Genomic DNA, 22,805 nt, shown 5'->3' with positions numbered 1-22,805 from the left:
TGATGAGGGTTTGCTGCGCGCCCTGTTTGTGAAATGCACTCCTTGGATTGTGGATTGAGCTGCTCACGAGGCGCAGAAATCCAAAAAGGAAACACAAAGCTCATTACGACGCTCACCGCTGATGCGCTCTTCATCACATGCATTCATCACATTCCATCACATACAAAACATCCCAGAGGCTAAAACACATCACTCATCACACTCTTTAAGCTCCTCATAAAACACTACAACAACAAGCATGTGACGCATCCAAGTCAATCATCACAACCTGTTAACTTCTTGGTGTGAAGTGAGAGCGCTGACCTCTCCCTCTAAATGATCTTAACTGAGTTCTTATACAGTATATTGTATTGTCCCCGTGTCCAGTCCATTGTGGCGTTCACAGTCGGACACCCCCGGCGCCTGTCTGCCGTCGGGTCGGGTTTCGGAGCAGGCGAGGAGCGACCCGGCTTCACTTTCACCCGGCTTTGACTCCGGTTACTCCAGCGAGAAGACGGACAAAGACGCGACTACAGGCCGAACACGGGGAAGACGCCGCCGCGGTTTCTGAGGGTCGGCAGAGCATGAGCCGAGGTCTAAGGCTGCGTGGGTTATAATCTGACCAGTCTTACATTTAGGTTTAGGGCGACACACTGCAGGTGAAGAGACAGAGATATCGATCTGACACTTCTACCGTAAACTACTGACAGAAATTTCCATTTTATGTTTCCATAGAAAAATCAGGGGTTTTATGAATAAAAATCAGAGGTGTGTAGAGTAGCTAAAATATTTACTCAAGTAAGATTAACATGACTTTAAGTAAACAAACACAAAATGTATCTTTTTAATGCACCAAAATAACGTTTTTTCACATAAAGATTTATTCACAGTGGGAGAGGTTACTATTTTCTATACTCAAGAGTACATACACTTAATTTTAATATTACTCAAGAAGTAAAAAGTACTGTGTGGGAAAAAACAGCACAGTCACTTCGTTACTTGAGTAAATGTAACTGAGTACTACACACCTCTGATAAAACATCTGACAAAATAAACAATATTTTCTAATTAAATAATAATAATGGATAGAGTAAGGTTTAATTCATCCATCCATCCATCCATTTTCTTCCGCTTTATCCGGGGCCGGGTCGCGGAGGCAGCAGTCTCAGCAGAGATGCCCAAACTTCCCGGTCCACACATACCTCCTCCAGCTGTTCTGGGGGGACCCCGAGGCGACACCAGGCCAGCTCAGCGTGCCCTAGGCCTTCCACGAGGCCTTGTCCCAATAGGACATGCCTGGAACACCTCCTGAGGCGACCAGGAGGCATCCGGAACAGATGCCCGAGCCAAGTCAGGTTTTATTCAAGTTTCTTACTGGATTTTGGATCTTCTTTAGTTTTTTAGTTATTAGTGGATAGCTAGGACTGTAATATTAAAAAATCCCTCAGAAAAACATATAGATTCTGTATTGTCAAGTCCAGAAGAAACAGTCTGTCGTCTGTAGCATTGACAGTATAGGAGCTAATGAAGTGGAAATGTTGTTACAAAAGTGGAATGAAAACCTAATTTTTAGAAAACGGGCCCTAAAGTTTTATAACTTAGCACGTGTATCTCGGCTGTCTTTTGTGGCTGGCGTTTAACACAAAGGTAATTTCCATATCTGGATTACAGAGTGTTGTCGGGGGGATTCCGTGCGTCGAGTGGATGTCAAACATGTCAGTATTTCTGAATGGATTCGCCTCGGAAACACGGCCATGATTTTAGACAAAACCAACATAGTGTCAAGTTGTCAAAACCTATAATAAAATATATGTTATAAAGAGTGAGTTTGGTCTATTTATTAACCCTGACATTAAAACTAAGATCTTACCATTTTGCCGGGATGTTCACCTCCTCTCGAGCGAAAGAACCAAATCTGTGATCGGTGAGAAAAGCCGATCCGTGTTTTTTGACGAAGCCCTCGATGGCCTGGCCCCACCAGCGCGCGTGACGGTAACTGCTGCACTTCAGCACCAGGCTCCTGCCACAGACACAGCAGTTAGTAAAAACACGACCCGTAGACGCCCGCCCGAGGCCCATAGCTGCAGCTCACACCTGGAGAGGCTGTCGATGCGGACGCCGTGCTTCGTCTCCGTGTCTCTGGACTCCATTTTGATGTTGAACTCTTTGTCGACGAGCATCACGAAGGAGATCGCTCCAGAGTCTGGCTTCATGTAGAGCAGGAACGAGTCCTTCACCACCAGCCACCTGACGAAGCAACACAGACGCAGAGTTAACAGAGGGATCTGCAGAACAAAGAGGAGGATCGATGTGGGGAACTGTCACGGTCTTTGCTGATGTAAATATGATATCGATACGTAAACAATACTTTTTGATACCAATATTAAAATATTTCTCATCTAGACCCATAACACAGAAGAATAATATGAATTAATTCCATAAAGGGATATTTCTTTTAAGTGTGCATCAATTATTTGAGCTGAAACAACCAAGACTGTTGTGGAGCAGAGGGAGCTGTAGGAGGAAGAGGATGGAGGGGGTGGAGCTGACTAGTGCACGCTCTGAACCCAGGAGGTGCTGCACCATTTCAGAGGATCAGAGGAGACAGAGGGCAGCCAGCCAGGTTTTCTTCCGAGTGCTAGAGTTTCCCCGACCTCCAAGGTCATGCCGGTCAGGTTGACACATGGACACTATTTCGTTGTACGCTTGTACAATGACAATAAGGCACTTACTTAAAAGTAACTTTCTTTAGTGCAATCCCTGGACCCAACAGGAAGAGGAATTCAATGCCATTTGCCCCCAACACCAATAGGACCTAAACTTTATCCCAATACTAAACTGGTATCGTTTAACAGTAACCAGTACTACTTAGTACTTACAACATCTTTATCTATTCATTTTCATAGATATTCTGACTGTCTTGCTACAGTTGTGGCTAATGTTACAGAAAATCCACTTGATAAATGCCCAGTCATGTCTGATCTCATAAAGTAACCGATGTGAGGCCTGTTTAATGTCAGGATGGTGAACCATGTAGGTTTTACCATCGTTAAACCGGTTAGAGACTGACAAGTCTCTGTCACACGCCGTAAATGAACTTTAAAGGGATATTTCAGGATTTTTGACATAGGGCCTCATTTCCTCGTTATCCAGAGTGTTGCTGATTTCTGGAGATATATAGGCTAGTGCATGTCTATGGTATCAGCTAGCCTGCATTAAAAACAGTCTGACCCGCCCCACAGTGCACCTGAGGCAAATCACTCATAACACCAGACTAACCATATAAATGTTTGTGTAGATAGAATTTTTTGGAATATAACTGACCTTGCATCACATGAATGATCACATTTTGATGGACTATTTTCTAGCAGATCACTAGCCTTGCATTATCCTAGCACCAGAAAACTCTTCAAATATAAGAACTGCTTGAATTACAAAAAATATAAAAAATCCTGAAATATCCCTTTAAGGTTAAGGCAAACTTTATTGTTTGCCGTAGAGATCAGTGGGAGACGGCAGTGCCCATGTTCAGTTAGAACAATGATCTTAACTTGAGGTTTTGAACGCTTTACAGTATCCTACAGCATATTGTGTTCTCCCTGTGTTCAGTCCATATAGCGTTACAGTCTGACACCCCCAGCGCCTGCCTCCCGTGGGGTCGGGTTTCAGAGCAGGTGAGGAGCAGCCCGTAGCTTAATGTAAATGTGGAGGGCAGTGAATGATAAAGCAACGTAAAGGGCGTTGGGTGTTTTGCCATCACCGCAGGTATAGGGCTCTGGGGGAGGAAAACTTTGCCCCCTCGGCTAAAACTGCTAACCTTTGTGTAGTCCTCATGTGCAAATGTAAAGGACCAAAGGGCAGTGGGGAGCTGATACTGCCCCCTGGTGGCTAGAGACGACTCCAAAAGATTCAGTAATACATGGAAACCAATGGGCACCTAAAAATACTGTTCCCGCTGAGAAGTGTATCATGTTTTCAACTACACTGGACAATAAATTTCCATTTTTAAACAGGCTTTAAAATCCGAGCAGACTCACCGTTTGGACCAGCGGTAGCACATCTTACTACGTCCACAGCAGTTCAGTCCTGGGATCCGATGCCCTCCCGATCTCTTCTGCACCATCCCTTCACTGAACATGAAAACATCCGTTATTAATGGATCTAAATAATACATATTAAAGCTACAGTGCATATGTAATGAAGTCACTTACAGGCCTTTAGGTCCCAGGTCGTGGATGAACGAGAGCTGACTGACTTCAATGAACTCTGTCTGTTTGAAAAAGTGGTTAGAAATGAAACAAAAACTCAACATAAAAGGGTCTGTAAGGGGTTCTCACTGTGGCGTGGTAGTTTCTGTACATGGGCATCTTCAGCAGGTTGTTCAAGTAATCCTCCAGTTGTCTCTGCGGAAGGAAAGGCGACTTTTCATTCATGTTATCGACTATTAATGAGTTTTGGTTGTAAAGGCTAATCCCACATTCAACAATTTTGTCACTATTAGACATTTTTACAACTTATAAAGCATAATAGATAATATATTTTGTTACCCGTCGGCTGGAGACCTGGCCCTCCCTCTCCAGCTCGTCTCCTCCTCGGGGCAGCACAGGCATTCGTCGCACCTCGCTCCGTGTGGCCGGGTTCCTCACTGTATGACTGAGGAGACAGAAAAAAAACAATTCAGACCTTTGTTTAACCGGGAAAGCCCGACTAAGACGCAGAATCTAGATCCACGTTGGCGCTGATACCTCCGTGTGGGCAGCAGCGGGATCCTCATGAATGTCTTGTAGGTCCGCAGCTCTCTGTGCAGGTCCATGAAGTGCTTCTCTTTCTTCTTGATGGTCCACGTGAACTCCCCGTGTTTCAGCTCGATCTTATACACCGCCGGCATCGACTGGTCGCACAGAGACAGCGGGTTACAAGGCGAAGTTAAAGGGATATTTCAGGATTTTTGACTTTTTTTTTTGAGGGCCTCATTTCCTAGTTATCCAGAGTGTTGCTGATTTCTGGAGACATTTTTTTTTGTAATTCATGCAGTTCTTATATTTGAAGAGTTTCGTGGCGCTAGGCTAATGCAAGGCTAGTGCATTTCTATGATATCAGCTAGCCTGCATTAAAAACAGTCTGACCCGCTCCACAGAGCACCTGAGGCAAATCACTTATAACGCCAGACTGACCATATAAATGTCTGTGTCGATAGAATATTCTTTGGAATATAACTGACCTTGCATCACATAAATGATCACATTTTGAGGGACTATTTTCTAGCAGATCACTCCGCCGCTGCGTAGCTTATACAACCACGAAGCTGATGCTGCTCAAATATAAGGTATTTCAAATGCAAAATGGTTAAAATTACTCTCTCAACACTCTGGATAACTAGGAAATGAGGCCCTATGTCAAAAATCCTGAAATATATCTTTAAATGAGATTTGGAACGAGACAAAAATCTAGTATTTGGTGCTCAAGCTCATGGTTTCCACTGTATTCATCTAGATTTTTATTCTATTAGAAGCAAATGTAACTTTTACTGTTTGACATTATTGTGTTATACCGGTATTACCAAATTCCTGCAAAAAGTACCCGCTCTTTAACACTTCCAACATTAGTTTTCTGGATGGTGACAGACTGGCTCTGGCTTATAAGCAGTGTGTGAAATACGGGGGGTGCGGTCTGACCCCCCTGAGTAACTCATCAGACCCCTGGGGCCCGATCTTGAGGGCGAAGGCAAACGTGGTAGACTAGAGCAAAGGTGCAGACAAAAAATAGCAACATAGATGGCACGTAGGCCCACTACACAAACACAATTTAAGTAGCGTAATTTGCTGACGGTCCCTAAATCTGACTGGTCAATTTAGGGACCGTCTGCTGTACTACCGGGCGGCACGGTAGTACAGCAGTTAGCTAGAAGGTTGGGGTTTGATTCCCACCAGGGGCCTTTCTGTGTGGAGTTTGCATGTTCTCCCCCGTGTCTGCGTAGGTTTCCCCTACCACTAAAAACATGTACAATAGATGAATCCTCCAGCCAGGTGTTTCTGACCACCAGCCTGGCTGCACATCATGGAGATGCGTCCCCGAGCTCCGGCACACGCTGGCAGCTCACTGCTCCTACAGGTCGCCCCAGCGGCATTGAGAATGGGTCAAATGCAGAGAATGAATTTCCCTACGGGGGGATTAATAAAGTATACCTTAACCTTAACCTTAACCTTAACCTTAACCTTAACCTTAACCTTAACCTTAACCTTAACCTTAACCTTAACCTTAACCTTACAAGCGTTAGCCGTAGTCTGTCGGCTTCACAGCTGCAGCTCCCGCTCTGAATATCTGCCGAATACCAACTAACTTCATCGTGGTGCCGGACCGGACATGATCATCAATCAGCTACTGCAGAGGTTTGTTTTTCTGCGTGAAACCAGTGAACTTTTCCAGGCTATCCATGAATTCTGAACAACTGATGATGCCCTGTCATAGCTGTCCAGTGTCCCATTTTGGCCGAATTTTGCCCCTCTTATCAGTCACTGTAGCCACGGCAGAGCGGTCATTTCAGAACCAAAATTGATAAAGACCTAGGAGTGCCCTGGGTCAGGAAAGAAGTGGATTGGACCAACTCTACAGTGAAAATAACAGAGCGGAAACTGGACACAACAATAGTGAACAAGTTTGATGAGCAGAAGCCACGCAAAGTTCTGACGGGTGAGGGCAAGTTTTCCCCCCGCTTATTACCGCAACTGATCGGCTTATCAAGTTGTGGTGGCCGGAGATGGGGACCGAATACAGACGGGTATTTCGCACACTGCTTATAAGCCGTTGGTGGGGGGAGCTTGGGGCCGCACCTTGCTGACGCTCCTCTGTGTGGTCGCGTGGAAGCGGTCCTGGTTGGAGGTGAAGCGCTCCACGTCCAGGATCTTGGCCGTGATGGGAGGAGTCAGGAACACTTTGGCCTCGGGCTCCTTGAACCCCACGGTGCGGTAAACCGCGCTGAACGGCATCTGCTCAGCTGCAAACACATAACAACACGCTTTTAAATCAGTACTTCTTAGATTAGTTCACGCCATTGTTGTGAACTAATCTGATCTTGGATGGAGGACAAGCCAATCCAATCCAGTCATTTGTGACAGACCCGTGTTTTGGCCTGAGAGTAAACTTCGCAACATCTCTTCCTTTATTTGACCCACTTGAGTCCATGGCGTCGAAGTCTCCATCCCCCATGTCCAGATCGCGAGTGTCCAGCCGCTCCATGATGTCCGTCATGTCACTGGCCACCAGCTCCAGAGTGCTGGACGTCCCGGGCTCACTCGGACGCAACATGGCTGCAGCTCACGCCCCCCACTGGGCTCACCTGAAACAACAGAAGAGCAGGGAGTGAGTAATAACGCAACGTGGTGGGAACATGGTGAAGAGGTCGAGTGTCTTGCATTTTCGGCTCATAGAAAGAAGATTCTGAAACATGTGAAGCATCCTCCAGCTGCTCCACTTTCCCCTATAAACACATAACATGCACAATAGGCTCATCATCCGGGCTCAAGATCAAGGAGAGGGGAAGCTGCACCAGGTTTCACAAGCCGGACAATAACGTCTTTGCAAAATACTGTAGCTGATGTATATTTCTGCAAGCCTTGTTTAAAAGTAACTTACACCTACAAAACAGCTGAGAATCAGATCCACATTCTGCTCAATTTAACTCGTGCCGTATTAAGGTTACGTTTAGGGTCATTGACTGGAGAGTTTACAGCTGATATGGCAGTGTGATGCCTCATTTGAAAGCCAAGGCCTTCTAGTTTTTAAAAACAAAACACAACTTACATCACATTTGTCGTTCCTAACGCTAAGTGTAACCCTAACCCCCTGATCAGTGGGACGTAAGTAACAGGCTAATTGATAAATTATTTAGTAACGTTTGCTAAGTGTTAACCACCGGCTTAGTGTCAACTAGGGCAGGGCGATATGGCCTAAAATCTATATCACGATATAAAAAAGAAATGTCCCGATAACGATATATTTGACGATATAAAAAATTCCAGCCTTACGCCTATTGGGAAGATTAATTCAAGGATTTTTTTTAATTTATTTTTTTTAGTGCCATACTATTTCCCAAATAGAAATCAAGCAGTTTACATCCTTCAATTGACTTTATAAGCACCTGTCCCCGTGTTCTACACAGTGTTCATGCTGCTCTGATGGAGCATAACATAAGTTATATCGTGCCCCCAACGATCTAAAACATTATATCGGTGTAACGGTATGCGATACGATATGGCCCATAGTAAATATAATATATTTATATCAACAATATTGTAAACATGATTTACCTCCATTAATGATCATTAAACATCTTTAAAAAGTAGAATTCTTAAAAGGGACTATACAGAGTTTAAAAATGTTCCAGCAATGTTCTAATGTGTAGAATGAGCTCAGACCTGTTCACCACAACTGCCTCTGAAATCCTGCACTGTCACTCAAAAAGTGAATTCGGGTCCGAATTGCCGTCATGCACAAGCTTAATATAGAACCTGCAGTTACGCTTAAGATCTGAGGTGGCAGTAGTGAGTATAAAATTACCAACTTTAACCAAAATACAAAACTAGGTTTGTAAACTTCCCCTCACATACAGCAAAACGATTAATTGTGAACCGACCTTTTAATAAATCAAGCCAAAGATGACGATTAATGGAAAAATGTCTACTCATGAATGTGACTTGGGAATACAGAATTCTTTGATATATGAATATTTAGTAGAATAAACAAGATAAAAGTCGGTCAGTCGGATGCGTTCTGTAATCAGGTTAGTGTGTCGCACTGAGTGTGAATGTGGGTTAAAAGACACTCCATCCCTGTACAGTGTGGGTTAATTAGGCTAATAGACAGAGTCAGGTCCACTGTAGTTTAACCTGTGGTCTGGGACGGTTTGTAAGACAAGCCATGTACCTTGTTATCGTAGATTGCAAAGCTATAGGGATCCACTTGTGGAAAAAGTGGACAGCAAGTTGTTTTTTCCATTTCAAACTTTTTTTGGTAGATTTTAGCTTGATCACTTAGTCGTCTGATTGATTAAACAGGAACTCTCAGACATCCAAGAAGATAAATAAGCAAAGCCCGATAAACCAAGACAGATGGATATTTCTTGTTACAGACGGCCGATGTGTCGTGATTAACCCAGTCACTTCCCCAAAGTCGGTAACCGAGTTCCCACAGCATTATTCACAGTCAACAGGCAAACTCAGCCAATGCTCAGATTGGATTAAAGTCCCAGAAGTTACGGGCCTGAGGCAAAAGCAGACAGACAGTACTTTCTCACACTCATTCACGATATTTAGCTTCCAAATGTTCTATCATCAGTCAAATGTAGTCAAATAAGCTTCACATATTTGACAACAAGGCAATCTGGTGTTCCATCTTGGGCCGGTTTGGGCCTTTGTATTTCCATATTCTCCCTGTGTTTCCTCCAGGTGCATCTGGTTTCTACTACAACTAAAAACATTAGGATACGTCCAGGGCCAGGAGTCTCATAAATTACAGATCATTGTTGTCATAAATCTTATCAACTGTTTAAAATATCTGACAGTAGATACCAATAAAATGCCCGGCAGCTGAGGGAACAATGTTCATCTATGTGTTAATGTCAAAGAATAAAGAGTTACAAAATCAATAAAAGACATCTCATTTCTAAATATTGATATGCAAAATGTCTCACTCTTTAAAGCAGAACTAAGTAACTCTTGCCCCTAGAGGCCATAAGCGGCACTGCAGGTGTCGTAGCATGTTGTGTTGTTTTTACTCAGTAATTGTCCGCAAGATTAAATACTACGCTGACAAAAAGACAAAGGGAGAGAGGGATATTGTACATACAATTACATGGAGATATTATTTTTCACACAAACTTGGCTGTAAACAATGCTAAAGTAGGGCTAGCTCGCAGTTAGCTTTGCCCGTTAGCCTGTTAGCTTCTTCTCTGTGATTCCATTAGTGTGTATTGCGCCTCCGTCCCAGTGCAGGGAAAGTTGCAAGGGTGGTTTTATGGCCAGAGACACCAGGGGGAGATGAAAGACCCTCCAATCATCCCATTAACACTTGTATAACCCCCAGAGGGACTACGGAAAGGATTTATTAAGGTAAACAAGTTACTTAGTACTTCTTTAAGACATTTATAGCTGCAACTTTTACTGACCTTGGTCAGGCTTGAGGACAGCCTCTTCTGACAGGTATAACCTTACTGTCCCCAACAAACTAAGGGATTGTAAGCTAAAAATCCAAAATGCTTCTAATTGTTTTAACACACAGTCGAGGTCTCCTCCTCGGGGTTGGGAGCAGCACCTGTTTGATCCTGCAGAAACACAGGGATGAGACATCTTGTCCTAATTGCAGCACAAGACAAACTCTTAGCCCAATAGGCCTTAACAATGAACTTTTATTTAATGTCATGTTGTTTTGTAATCTTCCCCTAATGTTTATTTTTTGCATAAGTTCCTCTGCCTTCTACGCACCTGTCGCCTCCTGTGTGTGCGGAGTCTTTCTTAGCTATAAACACTGATATCTCAATAACGCCATAAACCTGTATTCTAGGAGATCTACATCAGTTTAGCAATGCCTTTAATGTCTTCAATTGTTTTTTAAATGCCTGTAAGTATTGTAAAACTATAAGTGTGGGGTACTATGTATTGTAAATAAATTAAAAATCAAAAGAGAACTTCCAAACCTTACTGTGATCGACTAACCATTTAAATCCATGGGCAGATTAAGGCCCATCATTGCACCTGCCCCTTTTATAAAAACACATCTCAAATCACCGCTCTCCGTCGGCGTGGGATTAAGTGAACCGGCGAGCAGAGGTTTTCGCCAAAACAGAAGCGGGTCACATGTGTTCGTACGACGGCGGGGATTGACTTTTACATAATCATTTTGACCCACAAACGCAGAAGTGATAAAACACAGATGAGACACGCGGGAGAAAGAGACGCAAGAGGCAGGGAGTTGCATAACATGATGTGAAGGGAAAGAAATGGCACCGCAGCACCAGGTTTATGCAGCTCAAATGTACAAAGACTGAATCAGGGAGCAAGAGATCTTTAATACGGGGATTAGCAAATACAGAGACCACAATCAGAGCCAGATGAATGCTGATAATGACAAAAATAAACGTCTCAATCTTTTTGGGGACTTTCTCGATAACAACAATGAAGCAACTGTGCTAGTAAACATCAAAACCTCAGCCCCACTGTGAAGTACGGTGCAGGAGAATCATGGTGTGGGGCTGTTTTGTTGCCTCAGGGCCTGGACAACGTGCATCATCAATGGAAAAATGAATTCACAAGTTTATCAATGTATTTTGCAGAAAAACCTGAGGCCGTCAGTCAAACAGCTGAAACTCAACAGAGGATGGAGCTGCAACAAGACAATGACCCAAAGCACAAAAGCAAATCCACTTCAGAATGGGTTCAGAACAATACAATTCTGGAATGGCTCAATCAAAGTCCTGACCTAAACCCAATTGAGATCCTGTGGCCTGACCTCAAGAATATCATTCACAACGACATCCCAGAAATCTGCTGAACTGCAACAGTTTTGTAAAGAGGAATGAGCATGTGCAATCTGTACAGGAAACGTCTGGGTGAAGTTCAACCAGCTGTTGAAACCAAAGCTGTACTCACGTATTCCTCGCTGTCTTGTGAATGTTAACATGTTATGGCCAATACACACATGATCAAATGCAGGGGCGGACGGGCCATATGTTCATTCTCCCCCCCGCCGTAACCAAGCTTTACCCAAATCTAAAAGCTTCGAAGAAAAGCGTCAAAACAAGGATGAAAATGGAACAAAAATGTGCTGGAAAAGCGACAAAAATGCGATAAAATAGTGACAAAAAAATGACAAAAACACAACAACAAAGCAACGAAAAAGCAATAAAAGAAAACGACAAAAATGACAAAACATGACAAAAAAAGAGATGAAAGCTAAACAACAAAACAATGAAAAAAGGCCACAAATATGTGTCAAAAATGCGACAAAAATGCAACGAAAAATTTCAAAACGTGACGGAAATATGCCAAAAAGCCACAAATAAGTAATCAACAAAAGACAACAAAAACCTGACAAAAATGCGGCGACATTGTGACAAAAAGTTACAATCACTTTTGTAGGTCTTAACTTTCAAATGAGGCGTTACTGTTGCTCTCCAGTCGAGGAGATTTTAGATTTGAGTAAAGCCGTACTGAAGAAAATGCACATGGTTCAGGCGGGGAGTAAGAGGTTAAAATATGTCTCTGTGGAAGTGTTGCATTTACGCTAATTTGAGCCAGGCTGGTCCAGCGTCCAGGGCCATGTTTCAATCCCAGTCCGTCCCTGATCAAATGTGAATGTTTGGGTGGTATTAGTTTAAGCCGATACTGTTTACTCATTCTTATGATTTTAATAAAGATCAGACCACATTTTAGGACCAATTTAGGCAGAAATGTGCGAAATTCCAAAAGGTTCACATACATTTTCCTCCCCCTGCATATTGCCTTCCTCTAATGAAGCCGAGGCGTTAATCCAACCTGGGAGACTAATTTCAGCATCTCCTACCTCCAGCCAATGAATGCTTCCACCTCAGCGTAAGAGCCGCACCTCCATAGCAGCCAATCATCGCCCTCGGTCACGCTTTTAAGCCTCAGAAATCATGGTTCGTTTGCTTCCCAGCTGTGCTGCGACCCGCCTCCGCCCCATCTCCGCCTCTTCTGCCCACGGCTTCTCCCTGCCAGCGTTAATTTCGTCGACTAAAATATTTAGTCTTAATTTTAGTCAAAGTGATATTTTTGACGACTAAAATTGAACTAAGACTAAATTAAAAGTTTCTCATGAGACTAAAACTATGACTAAAATGTCCAGATATTTTAGTCTAAACTAAAATAAGACTAAATAGAAATGAAAGGGAGAGACTAAAATTATCCAAACTTCTGTTGACCGTCTGAAAGAGCCTCAGATCATGTAAATTCTCTGCCAAAGGATCAGCTCTGAGCTTTGTTCATGTGGAGCAGCTCCATGAAGCAGAGAAACAAGATTAAATATGATTATAATGAATATTATCAGTCTTAAATTTAGTCGACTAAATTGACTTGCAATTTTAGTTGACTAAAACTAGACTAAAATTGAAACGATTTTTTCGACAAAATCTCGACCAAAATTACATTATATTTTAGTCAAAAGACTAAGACTAAAACTAGCGCAGCGGTTAGTGCTTGTGCTTCACAGCTAGAAGGTCCGGGTTCGATTCCCACCAAGGACGGGCCTTTCTGTGTGGAGTTTGCATGTTCTCTCCGTGTCTGCGTAGGTTTCCTCCGGGTACTCCGGTTTCCCCGACCACTAAAAACATGTACAAAAGGCCAGGATGTATGAGAGTGTGTTTGAGAGTGCGCATGGGGGACGACGGATGAAAATTAACCTAAGGCTACAATCCGGTGTGGCTTGTTCATTAACTTGCACTGTCCGTACCAAATAAACCATAAATAAAATAAATGTTGTCAAAATTAACACTGCTCCCTGCTGCTTCTTCACGGGTCTCCTATACCACCACCAGTGTCCAGGCTCCAGGGGAAGACATCCCTAACCCTAATACCCAACTTTCATACATACATCGATGTCTGCCGGGGTCTGATCGCCAAAACTAAAATACATGTCAATAAATCTTCCAAATTGCTGCTTTTGTCTGTTTGAATCTATCCAAGTTTGAAATGTGGATATATCCTTCTTTTGCTCCATTGTGTCGACTTGATTGTGTCCATATTTGACCCACACTTCCACCAGAGCCTTAAGGGAACACATCAGGAGCTGTGAGCAAACGTAGTACAACATCCTGGGACCCATTTCCAGATCTTCAGAGAGGACCTTGATCTAGTTTACCTATAGTGAAAGCTTTTAGCCAACTGTGTGCATGCTTTGTTGGAAAGCCTGCAGGTAAATCGCTCAGACATAGGGAGAAAATGCAGGCTCATGCCATCAGAGACGACACAGACCATTGATTTTTAGAACAAACCGGTCTACTCAGTGGAAGCACTTGTTGCGCTGTGGGGCAGACTCTTCTCCAGAGTGTGTGTAACTCGCTAATCTGTCACTGCACTGTCAGAAAAACATGCAATGAGACATGTTTTGCCCTGTAGTTATCATCTCCCCTAGTCTTGCGTCATGTTAAAACTTTCATTACTGTCTTCAACACTTTCAAAAGTATTAATAGAAAGTTCAAGGTCTGTCTCCTTTCGCTTCCTCTTTCCTCAAAACCACAGCTGACCAATCGCAGGCCGCAAAACAGCAACAGCTGAACCATGACCCTGACGGCTATAGAGACAGTAACATTCAAATTCAATCAAATCAGATGCAAACAGGACTTCCTTTACACACACCAAGGAATAAAGTCCACAGATAAATCACTATACTGTAAAAGGAATGGTTGTGACCCTGAGGCCGTGTGGAGTTTGAGTGACAGAGGCGTGTCGGTGGATGTTTAACCACAGGCTCTGGAGGAACCGGTGAAACGCGGCTCCGGCACGTGAACTTTTACACACTTCAACACGAGGACGTCACATTCACAGCACGCCTTGGACTTAATGAGCGCTGAGCGAACGCGCCAAACACGCAGCAAGGAACCGGGACAGACGCACTTCTCAGCACACGTGGAATACAGGATGTTTTTATTCTTGGATTAGTCATCGATTTATTTATTTAGCAGTTACTATAGGACCCAATTTAGGTCAATACAGTGGGTCTCTGTTTAATACACCATTCTTAAGCACAATTGTTCTTCCATCAGTCAAATGTGAACGTTCATAAGAAGCAGATAGTCTTACTGATCTGTTAAAGACATAAAAATAATGGCATGAATCCTGATAAAACCAAAATCGTGATCATGGTTCTGAGAAAAATTGTGTTTTTTGACTCCTATATCTGCTCAAAGTAGATTTAGAACCTCTACTATCATCCTAAAACAAAGGAATAACACCACATTATGTAATAACAGTTCAAAATGCAGGGGCGGATCTAGAGGGGTGGCACGGGGTGGAAGCTGCCACCCCTAGTAAAGGTCTTGCCACCCCATTGATGTCAGTCGGGTTTTGCCCTTGTCTAGAACTGTCTCAAGTCTAGTATTGTCATCAACCTGGCACTTTATAAATGCATTGTTTCAAGGACTAGTTGCAGATTAACCGATACCTGCTTATCTGTACCGGTGTCTTAACGGTACTTTTTTAGATACCTATATTTTAATTCAATAAAAATAACGTGTATAAAAAAGTATCATTCAGGAAAAAGAGTGAAAGTTTACAGAAACTACACAGGCTGCAGAAGCGTCACCTGTAACTTTGTGTTTTGAGCATAATTTGCACTTAAAGGGACTACACGTGTTAAAATAATGTTAAAATTAAGTATTGTATTGTTTCAACAATGTCCTAATGTGTGGAATGAGCTCAGACCTGTTCACCACAACTGCCTCGAAAATCCTGCACTGTCACTCAAAAAGTTGTTGCTTTGTGTCCGAAGTGCCGTCATGCACGAGCTTCATATATAAGCTGCAGTTACACATATGGCCTGAGGTGGCAGTAGTGAGTATAAAATGGCCAACTTGCATCTAGTCCCTTTAAGCAGCGATAAAAAGAGAGAAAGGACGTTATTACCTTCTGAGCTGCAGAGTCAGATCCACATCAGGCACCGTTTTCTTTCAGCTAAACTTTTCTAAACACACAGTGCGAGCGCTCACTCTGCCACTAATACTTTACCAAAACTGTGCCAAAACTGTCTGATACAGAGTGAGCGCTCACTGTTCCACAAACAAGCTCTGCAGCTGCTGTAAAGTTGTAAACAACAGCATTAAGCTCAGCCTCCGGGTAAAGACGTCTGTCTTGTTGTCACTGCTCATTTGCTTTTCAATTTGCCTAAAAACTAGTTTCTTATTCTGTCCTGACTCCTGGTTTAGTCCTGGTTTATACCTTGTTTAGTTTAGCTCTGGGTTTTTATAACCAGTATAAGTCCTAGTTTAGTCCTGGCTCAGTCCTGACGCAGACCGTGGCTTAGTAAGTTATACAGTATCTTTGCTTCGCTCCATTTGCGCTGAAGCGGCTCATTATCTGCGCACACGTTCATGTTGCTTTTTTTAGGCTCGCTGCGGGTCATATATTGACGTCTGGAGAGAAAAAGAACCAAAAGTTGGCACCAAAAGAATTTTAGTTTTTGGATTCTGCGTTACCCCATCCCTAATCCGGATCTTCAAAGCCTGATTCATGTAATAGTATTTTTTTGGTCTGTAAAACCAATGTCACGTCTCACATCCAATCCAATCCACTTTATTTATATAGCACATTTTATAAACAAGTGTTTCCAAAGTGCTGCACATAAGATCGGCAATATATAGGACATTAAAAAATAAATGAATATAATAAAATCAAGTGAAGTCAAACTAGACATTCAGCTAAAAAGATAAAAGAGTTTAAAACAAAATCATTACATCTGCTCTAGAAGCTGCTTGGTGCTTACAGAGGCTCACTCTCAGTTAGCACTTTTTTGACAAAGAATTATAACAACTTTACAGCAAATAAGGAGCAAAGTGCCAACTCCTGTGACTCCCAAGATGATGATTTTGTTTTGTTGTTTTGTTTAAGGTTTAAACTTTACCTGAGTTAGAAACCCCCTATTTATATTATGGACAATGCTAGTATTTGTATATCATTTTGGGAGGTTCAGCTTGCATCTAAAACAGAAAAAATGGCAAAACTTGCTATAAATATTCAACATTGCAAAAGTGTGACGCATTGTAATCAAAATGAAGTTTAATTACACAAAGAAGTGAAAATCTTACTACATAATGATGAGGTGTTATTACAAAATGCAGCTCTAGGGCGTTTTGTTAAATAATTGCTCTGTGGTGAAGGTGCTCTCTGTTGTTTCATGAAACCATGTGAAGGGAATGAAAAACATTCTCCTTCCTTCACCATTTACCTTTTCCCAGAAGCCTTGGGTGCAGCACTGGGTACTTGGACTAAATGTATCCCACGCCTCCTTCAGGGAGTGACGCCTGAAAGCCGGCCATTTGCCAAAATGTTACTGAAATCTTATGGACGTCAAAGAATTTGGCAATAGGACAAAAAGAACAAATGGTTTGGAATATGTTTTCATAAGTTACTGGGCAAATTCTGCAACACAATAATCCATCTTTCTAAAGCATATTGATGAGTTTTCAAACCAAGAATCAGAAAACCACTGTCTGTGACCAGATGCTGGGTTTTGGAATTCACTTTCGTTCATTCCTGAGATGTTTCCTTTGGCAGCAGTTGTGGCATTACCAGTGCAGGTGGTTGGGTTATGCAGTCAGCAGTTCAGAGTCAGTGGGAGACGAATCAAGTTTGATATGGTTAGGAAACACAGGGGGTATAGTGGTAGAATATATAGAAGGATGCTGAGTAAGGATGAAGCTGGTTGAGTAGCTCCAAAGTAGCTCCATATTTGCCCAAAGCCCGTGCACTTATAAGACCAGGGAGAGCTGAGTGGTTCAGGTCTGGAGGGCTTATGCACCAGACAGACAGCTGCTCATCTTCCTGGATAATATTTCACTTAGAAAGTTGAGCGTCTTTGGTTGCACTTACACTAACTGTCATACCGATCGTCGAGGAATATGCTCGTGTCAGTGACATCAGGGGAAAGCAAACATTGGAAGATAAACCTGGTCTGTCTGGAGTCTAGGTCGTCAGCTGATCTTATTGTTTGGGCGGAAAACTTTGCTAGACAGGCAGTGATTATTCAAAGGGAGGCGCATGGGTACATTTCTTGCCCTGGGCCTTTAGAAGCCTTCGTAGGGCTTGGTACATACGCAGCATTAAGCATCATTTAGAAGCATTACTTGCACAAATTCAATAACAGTAACTGTTTAGCCATGAAAGTTCCAGTGCTCCGAGTCTCTGTTTAGTTAAATCCAGGTGCAATGTATCTCACAGTGCAATATCCTGTTTAGGCTTTAACCCAAACATGAAGGAAACCATAAAACTGACATACCACCCATACCATAAGTGTCTCTTCAAAGCAAATAAAGCCAGGTTTTGTGGGTGATTTAGCGTGGATATGAAAAGGCTGTACATACAAAATTGTAGATCTTATTGCAATGTCAGTACTTAAAGGGATATTTCAGGATTTTTGACATAGGGCCTCATTTCCTAGTTATCCAGAGTGTTGCTGATTTCGGGAGATTTGTTTTTTGTAATTCATGCAGTTCTTATAGTTGAAGAGTTACGTGGTGCTAGGCTAGTGCAAGGCTAGTGCATGTCTATGGTAACTTGTAGCCTGCATTAAAAATAGTCTGACCCAAGCACAGTGCACCTGAGGCAAATCACTTATAACACCAGACTAACCATGTCTGTGTCGATATTTTATATAATAATTTCTTATATTTGAGCAGCAGCAGCTTCATGGTTGTATAAGCTACGCGGCGGCGGAGTGATCTGCTAGAAAGTATTCCCTCAAAATGCGATCATTCATGTGATGCAAGGTCAGTTATATTCCAAAGATTATTCAGTTAACACAGACATTTATATGGTTAGTCTGGCGTTATAAGTGATTTGCCTCAGGTGCACTGTGGAGCGGGTCAGACTGTTTTTAATGCAGGCTAGCTGATACCATAGACATGCGCTAGCCTTGCACTAGCCTAGCGCCACGTAGCTCTTCAAACATAAGAACTGCATGAATTACAAAACAAATATCTCCAGAAATCAACAACACTCTGGATAACTAGGAAATGAGGCCCTATGTCAAAAATCAGGACATATCCCTTTAAATAGCAACTTGATCTTCTTTACCAAAATCACACAGTCCTAACCCACAAGTGTAACAACAAACTCCATTACCAGTAATGATGGCGCTAAACTCTGTGAACACTAGGAGAAACAGAACCTTTCCCAGTGCTTGACTACGTTTATGGTCTGTGGAAAACAGCTTCACAGGAACATTTTGTTCCTATAAGTGAAAATGACAACAAACCCTTTCTCTGCAGGGCACTTGAGCGCTCGACACGCTCTACGCACAAGACGGTAAACAAGATTGAAAAATAATTGGTTTCTTTCAACATATTCCTTCCAATCTGCTGCACATCTTCTGCACATACAGGAGGTCGTGTTCATGAGGTTCCAGTATCTGATGTTGTAAGAGAGATGGAAGGCACTGGGCCGCTGTGAGTCGATGATTCTCTGTTTGTGAAAGAAATAACTAAACAGAGAATCCACAAATGGTTGAGTTTAATCTTAAAGTAAGCAGAAAGGTTGGGAACCACCGGCCTGTACATGCTTTAGGTTGATGGGCGAAATTAGGGCTTTCAGAGGAATCACATTTCAAGATAAAAGACTGGGAACCACATCGTTTCACCTTCACGCTGTGAGACAAGCGCAAACCATTTACTGAACTCTCATTCTTTTGGCATGAATCCATTTAAACTGACATTGATGATCTCACCTCTTTTAATCATATTACAGAGATATTCAGCTTATTCCAAAAGCCACAATCCAGGCCTCTCCTATTTTTCATTCAACACACTGAGCTTCTTGGACTGTGCATTCAAAAAGCACTCAGAATAATTGTAATACAGTAAACAGGTGGTGTCCTCTGTGTATATTTTATTCGGTAGAGGCCATTTCTGTCCCTAACAATTTGAAGGTCTGTAAGTCTAGGTGGGACTCAACAACAAAGACACAACAACTATTACAAGAATCATGAATGAAGTTTACACTACAGGGTTAGCAGATTTATAACAACAATAATGAGACCCCATGGAGTCGAGGTTAATAATTTCACAAATTCAAGTAGCAAACAGTGTTGGGCAAGTTACTTAAAATTGTGATTTGGTGCTGCATTTTATTTGGGGGAGTTTAGTATTTTTCGTACATCAATACAAACCATTTAAATGCACTTGTAGCTTGAGTTACTTAAATCGTAATGACTAATTTATGACCACATTTTGTGTAAGTAATATGTTATATTTCTTAGTTACTAAAACAATAATACATTACCCAACACTGGAAGCAGATAGGAATACGGAGCAACTTTAAAGCAGTACTAAGTAACTCTTGCTCCTAGAGGCCATGAGCGCCACTGCAGGTGTCGGAGCAAGTTTCGACGTTTTAATTATTAATTGTCTGAGAGAGTAAATACTACGCTACAGAAAACACAAAGGGAGAGAGGGATATTGTACATCCAATTACACAATAGAGATATTGTATTTCACTCAAACTTGACTGTAAATACTGTTTAAGTGGCGCTAGCCCACAGTTAGCTTTGCACGTTAGCCTGTTAGCTTCTTCTTTGTGATTCCATTAGCGTGTATTCCATTAGCTCCGGTCCGGTGGCAGCGAAGTTGCAATTGTGGTTTTCTTGCCAGAGACACCAGGGGGAGATGAAAGACCCTCCAATCATCCCATAAACACTTGTATTACCCCCCAGAGGAACTACGGAAAGGATTTCTTAAGGTAAACAAGTTACTTAGCCCTGCGCCCTGTCGGTTGCAATATTGGGAGAGTTAATTTCACATTTTAAACACTAACTCGTGTAAAATACTGTAGAACGAGTTGGATGCTTGGATGAGGGCCATCTGTTTTTCATAGTTAAACAATGCAAGGTGGATTATCCTCATCGTGACCCGAACTCCAGCACCTTTTTGTACAAATAGTAATGTCATAGCATTTCAAGTAAATTTCTCCATTGTGAGATCAATAAAGGCAATCTTATCTTAGCCTCATTCTACAGAAATTGAGCATATTGATCATCTATGTTGTGTGCTTTCATTTTGACAAACTCCTCCGGGGACTGGAGGGGTGTGAGATGTTTCAAATGTCCAACAATTCCCACTGTGGTTGCTCCAGAGGACAAAGAAGGAACTCACAGCCAACTTCAAGCATTGAGATAGAAAGTTATAATACTTGTGTTGCATGAAACATTAGGCGATAGATTAAGGGGTCACATGAATTTCAAAACTCCATGTTGTCCGATCCACTAGGAGGAGTTTCTGCCTCGCTGTTTGCGGCGTAAAACCATGGAATAGCTTGAATGTGTCACTCAAGAAATGTACCACAGTTTTGCCAATTTAAATCTACGTATAAAAACATGGTCTTCACAAACTATAGAGCTGGATATTAATTATAATTTAAACAACAATTTAAACAATCAGTAACATCGCTGGATTTCTATGGCCGTGATGTGTATATTGTGGAAAGACATTCGTAGTTTGTAAGACAATTGTTGTAAATATTGAGTTGTGCAGGTTGTTGTAAAAGAAGAACGATATGAGCTACTTTTGCTCCTGTAAAAATATCAAGTAGAAAAGGGGGCGGGACTAAATAAGGTCACACTTCAACCCACTCCTTTTTGAACAATTGCTGTGTTGGTATCCATTACTTGTATTATCATTGTTTTTAAATTGTTCGAAATAAACTAAACTAAAAAAAAACATTCCCAAAGTTCTTCTTTATAATGCACAAAGAAAATAAATCATTTCCTTGTACTGGGTAAGTGTCCTTATTTTGCATATATGACCAAAGCAAATTTTATTTCCGGGGTCAAAACTGTTCTGTTAACTTTGGATGTGACAATTACAAATACATTATCTGCAGGATTTGCTTTTGATCAGCCATGTTTTACTGGTTTTATCTGCCATTTTAAGTGTTTTTTTTGTGTGCATGTTTTGTAAAGGACTATGAATCGTGCCTATACTTTGTAAAAAACCCTCTGCAGTCTGAAGTGCATCGTGCCCACTGCATTCAACTCCTCCACAGAACCCGCACTTGTCCAAACACACTCCCACACAGTTACTATTCCAGACAAAAGCACCGACCTGAGCCCACAGACGCACGAACACATCCATCTCCAACAGGTCTTTAAACGTCCACAAAAAAAGAAGCAAGAAAAAAACAATCCCGTCAAATTGTCCCTCACTTGAGTCGTCCCTCCTCCCCCCGCTGCTGTTGGGACAGGGGCTCAGAGGAAAGTGAAGCCTGAGCGCAGACGGAGCAGAGACAGAGGAGGGAAGGGGTGTGGATACATTAAATATGACCAATGGCAGAGCAGGACAGGCGGGGTTAGCACTGAGGCACCTGTTTGCTCAAGGAAGTAAAGTAGCCTTCTTTTAGATGTTACATTATATTTAGTTAGTTTATTAGACAATTGTTGGGGGAAATAGGTTACATAACATAACATGGGCGGATTTAAGACAGGTTTTCATTGACATCACCTGGAGGGAAGTAACCACGGTGACAAAACATTAACATAAGAGCAGAGGTGAGGATTTTTGAGGATCTTTACTTCACCAGTTTCTTTTACTTCACTACATTTGGAAGATAAATATAATCTTAAGTCATCGGACCCAGTGTGGGGCAGGAGCAGGTTTTTCCTATTGACAGCTTTATCCTTTCACAAGTCGTAGCTAAAAAGAAAATACATGAATTGAAAAATATATCATTCATATCAGTCACTGGGTCCATGATCTCTCTGTACAAGACCAAAAATGTCCTCAAAAACAAAATAATTTTTCCTCTATATAATAGTATAGGCCTTTAGAACGCTGTGATGTCACCTGCAACCCAGCAATACTTTCTACTAGGGATGAACCGATACCAGTATCGGGTATCGGGCCGATACCACATGCTTTTACTCATACTCGTACTCATTAATGAGGTCCCGATACCAGAAACCGATACCACTTGTAGTGTGGCCGGCGCTCCTACAGGACGCAGTTCTCAGCCGAGGAGAGAAAATAGCAACAAACTGGAGGATTCTTTAGTGGAAATACAATAATCCACATAGATCTGACTTTATTACAGACGACACTCCCTAAATCAGAGTCT

The 22,805-nt window shown here is 42.1% G+C and overlaps 1 protein-coding gene across 2 annotated transcripts in view; it reads right to left on the bottom strand.

Moving 5' to 3' along the window:
* Positions 1-22,805, bottom strand: part of pld1b (phospholipase D1b) — a 62,096-nt gene that overhangs the window by 15,721 nt on the left and 23,570 nt on the right. The window contains exons 1-10 of one of the 2 annotated variants that reach the window (XM_079576091.1): positions 21,797-21,906; positions 7,152-7,315; positions 6,810-6,973; positions 4,725-4,870; positions 4,527-4,632; positions 4,317-4,382; positions 4,191-4,249; positions 4,017-4,109; positions 2,074-2,226; positions 1,850-1,999 (exon numbers count right to left, since the gene is read on the bottom strand). In XM_079576091.1, the coding sequence (XP_079432217.1) occupies positions 1,850-1,999; positions 2,074-2,226; positions 4,017-4,109; positions 4,191-4,249; positions 4,317-4,382; positions 4,527-4,632; positions 4,725-4,870; positions 6,810-6,973; positions 7,152-7,284 (1,070 nt within the window). In that variant the 5' untranslated portion in view covers positions 7,285-7,315; positions 21,797-21,906. Of the gene's footprint in view, positions 1-1,849; positions 2,000-2,073; positions 2,227-4,016; positions 4,110-4,190; positions 4,250-4,316; positions 4,383-4,526; positions 4,633-4,724; positions 4,871-6,809; positions 6,974-7,151; positions 7,316-21,796; positions 21,907-22,805 lie in introns of those variants that run through there. The other variant, XM_079576092.1, reaches the window with a different exon arrangement.

The sequence above is a fragment of the Gobius niger genome (assembly GCF_951799975.1).
Source record: "Gobius niger genome assembly, chromosome: 18".
In the NCBI taxonomy this organism is placed as follows: Eukaryota; Metazoa; Chordata; class Actinopteri; order Gobiiformes; family Gobiidae; genus Gobius; species Gobius niger.
The sequence above is the reverse complement of the archived record's forward strand: the minus strand, read 5'-3'. Positions and strand labels throughout refer to the sequence as shown.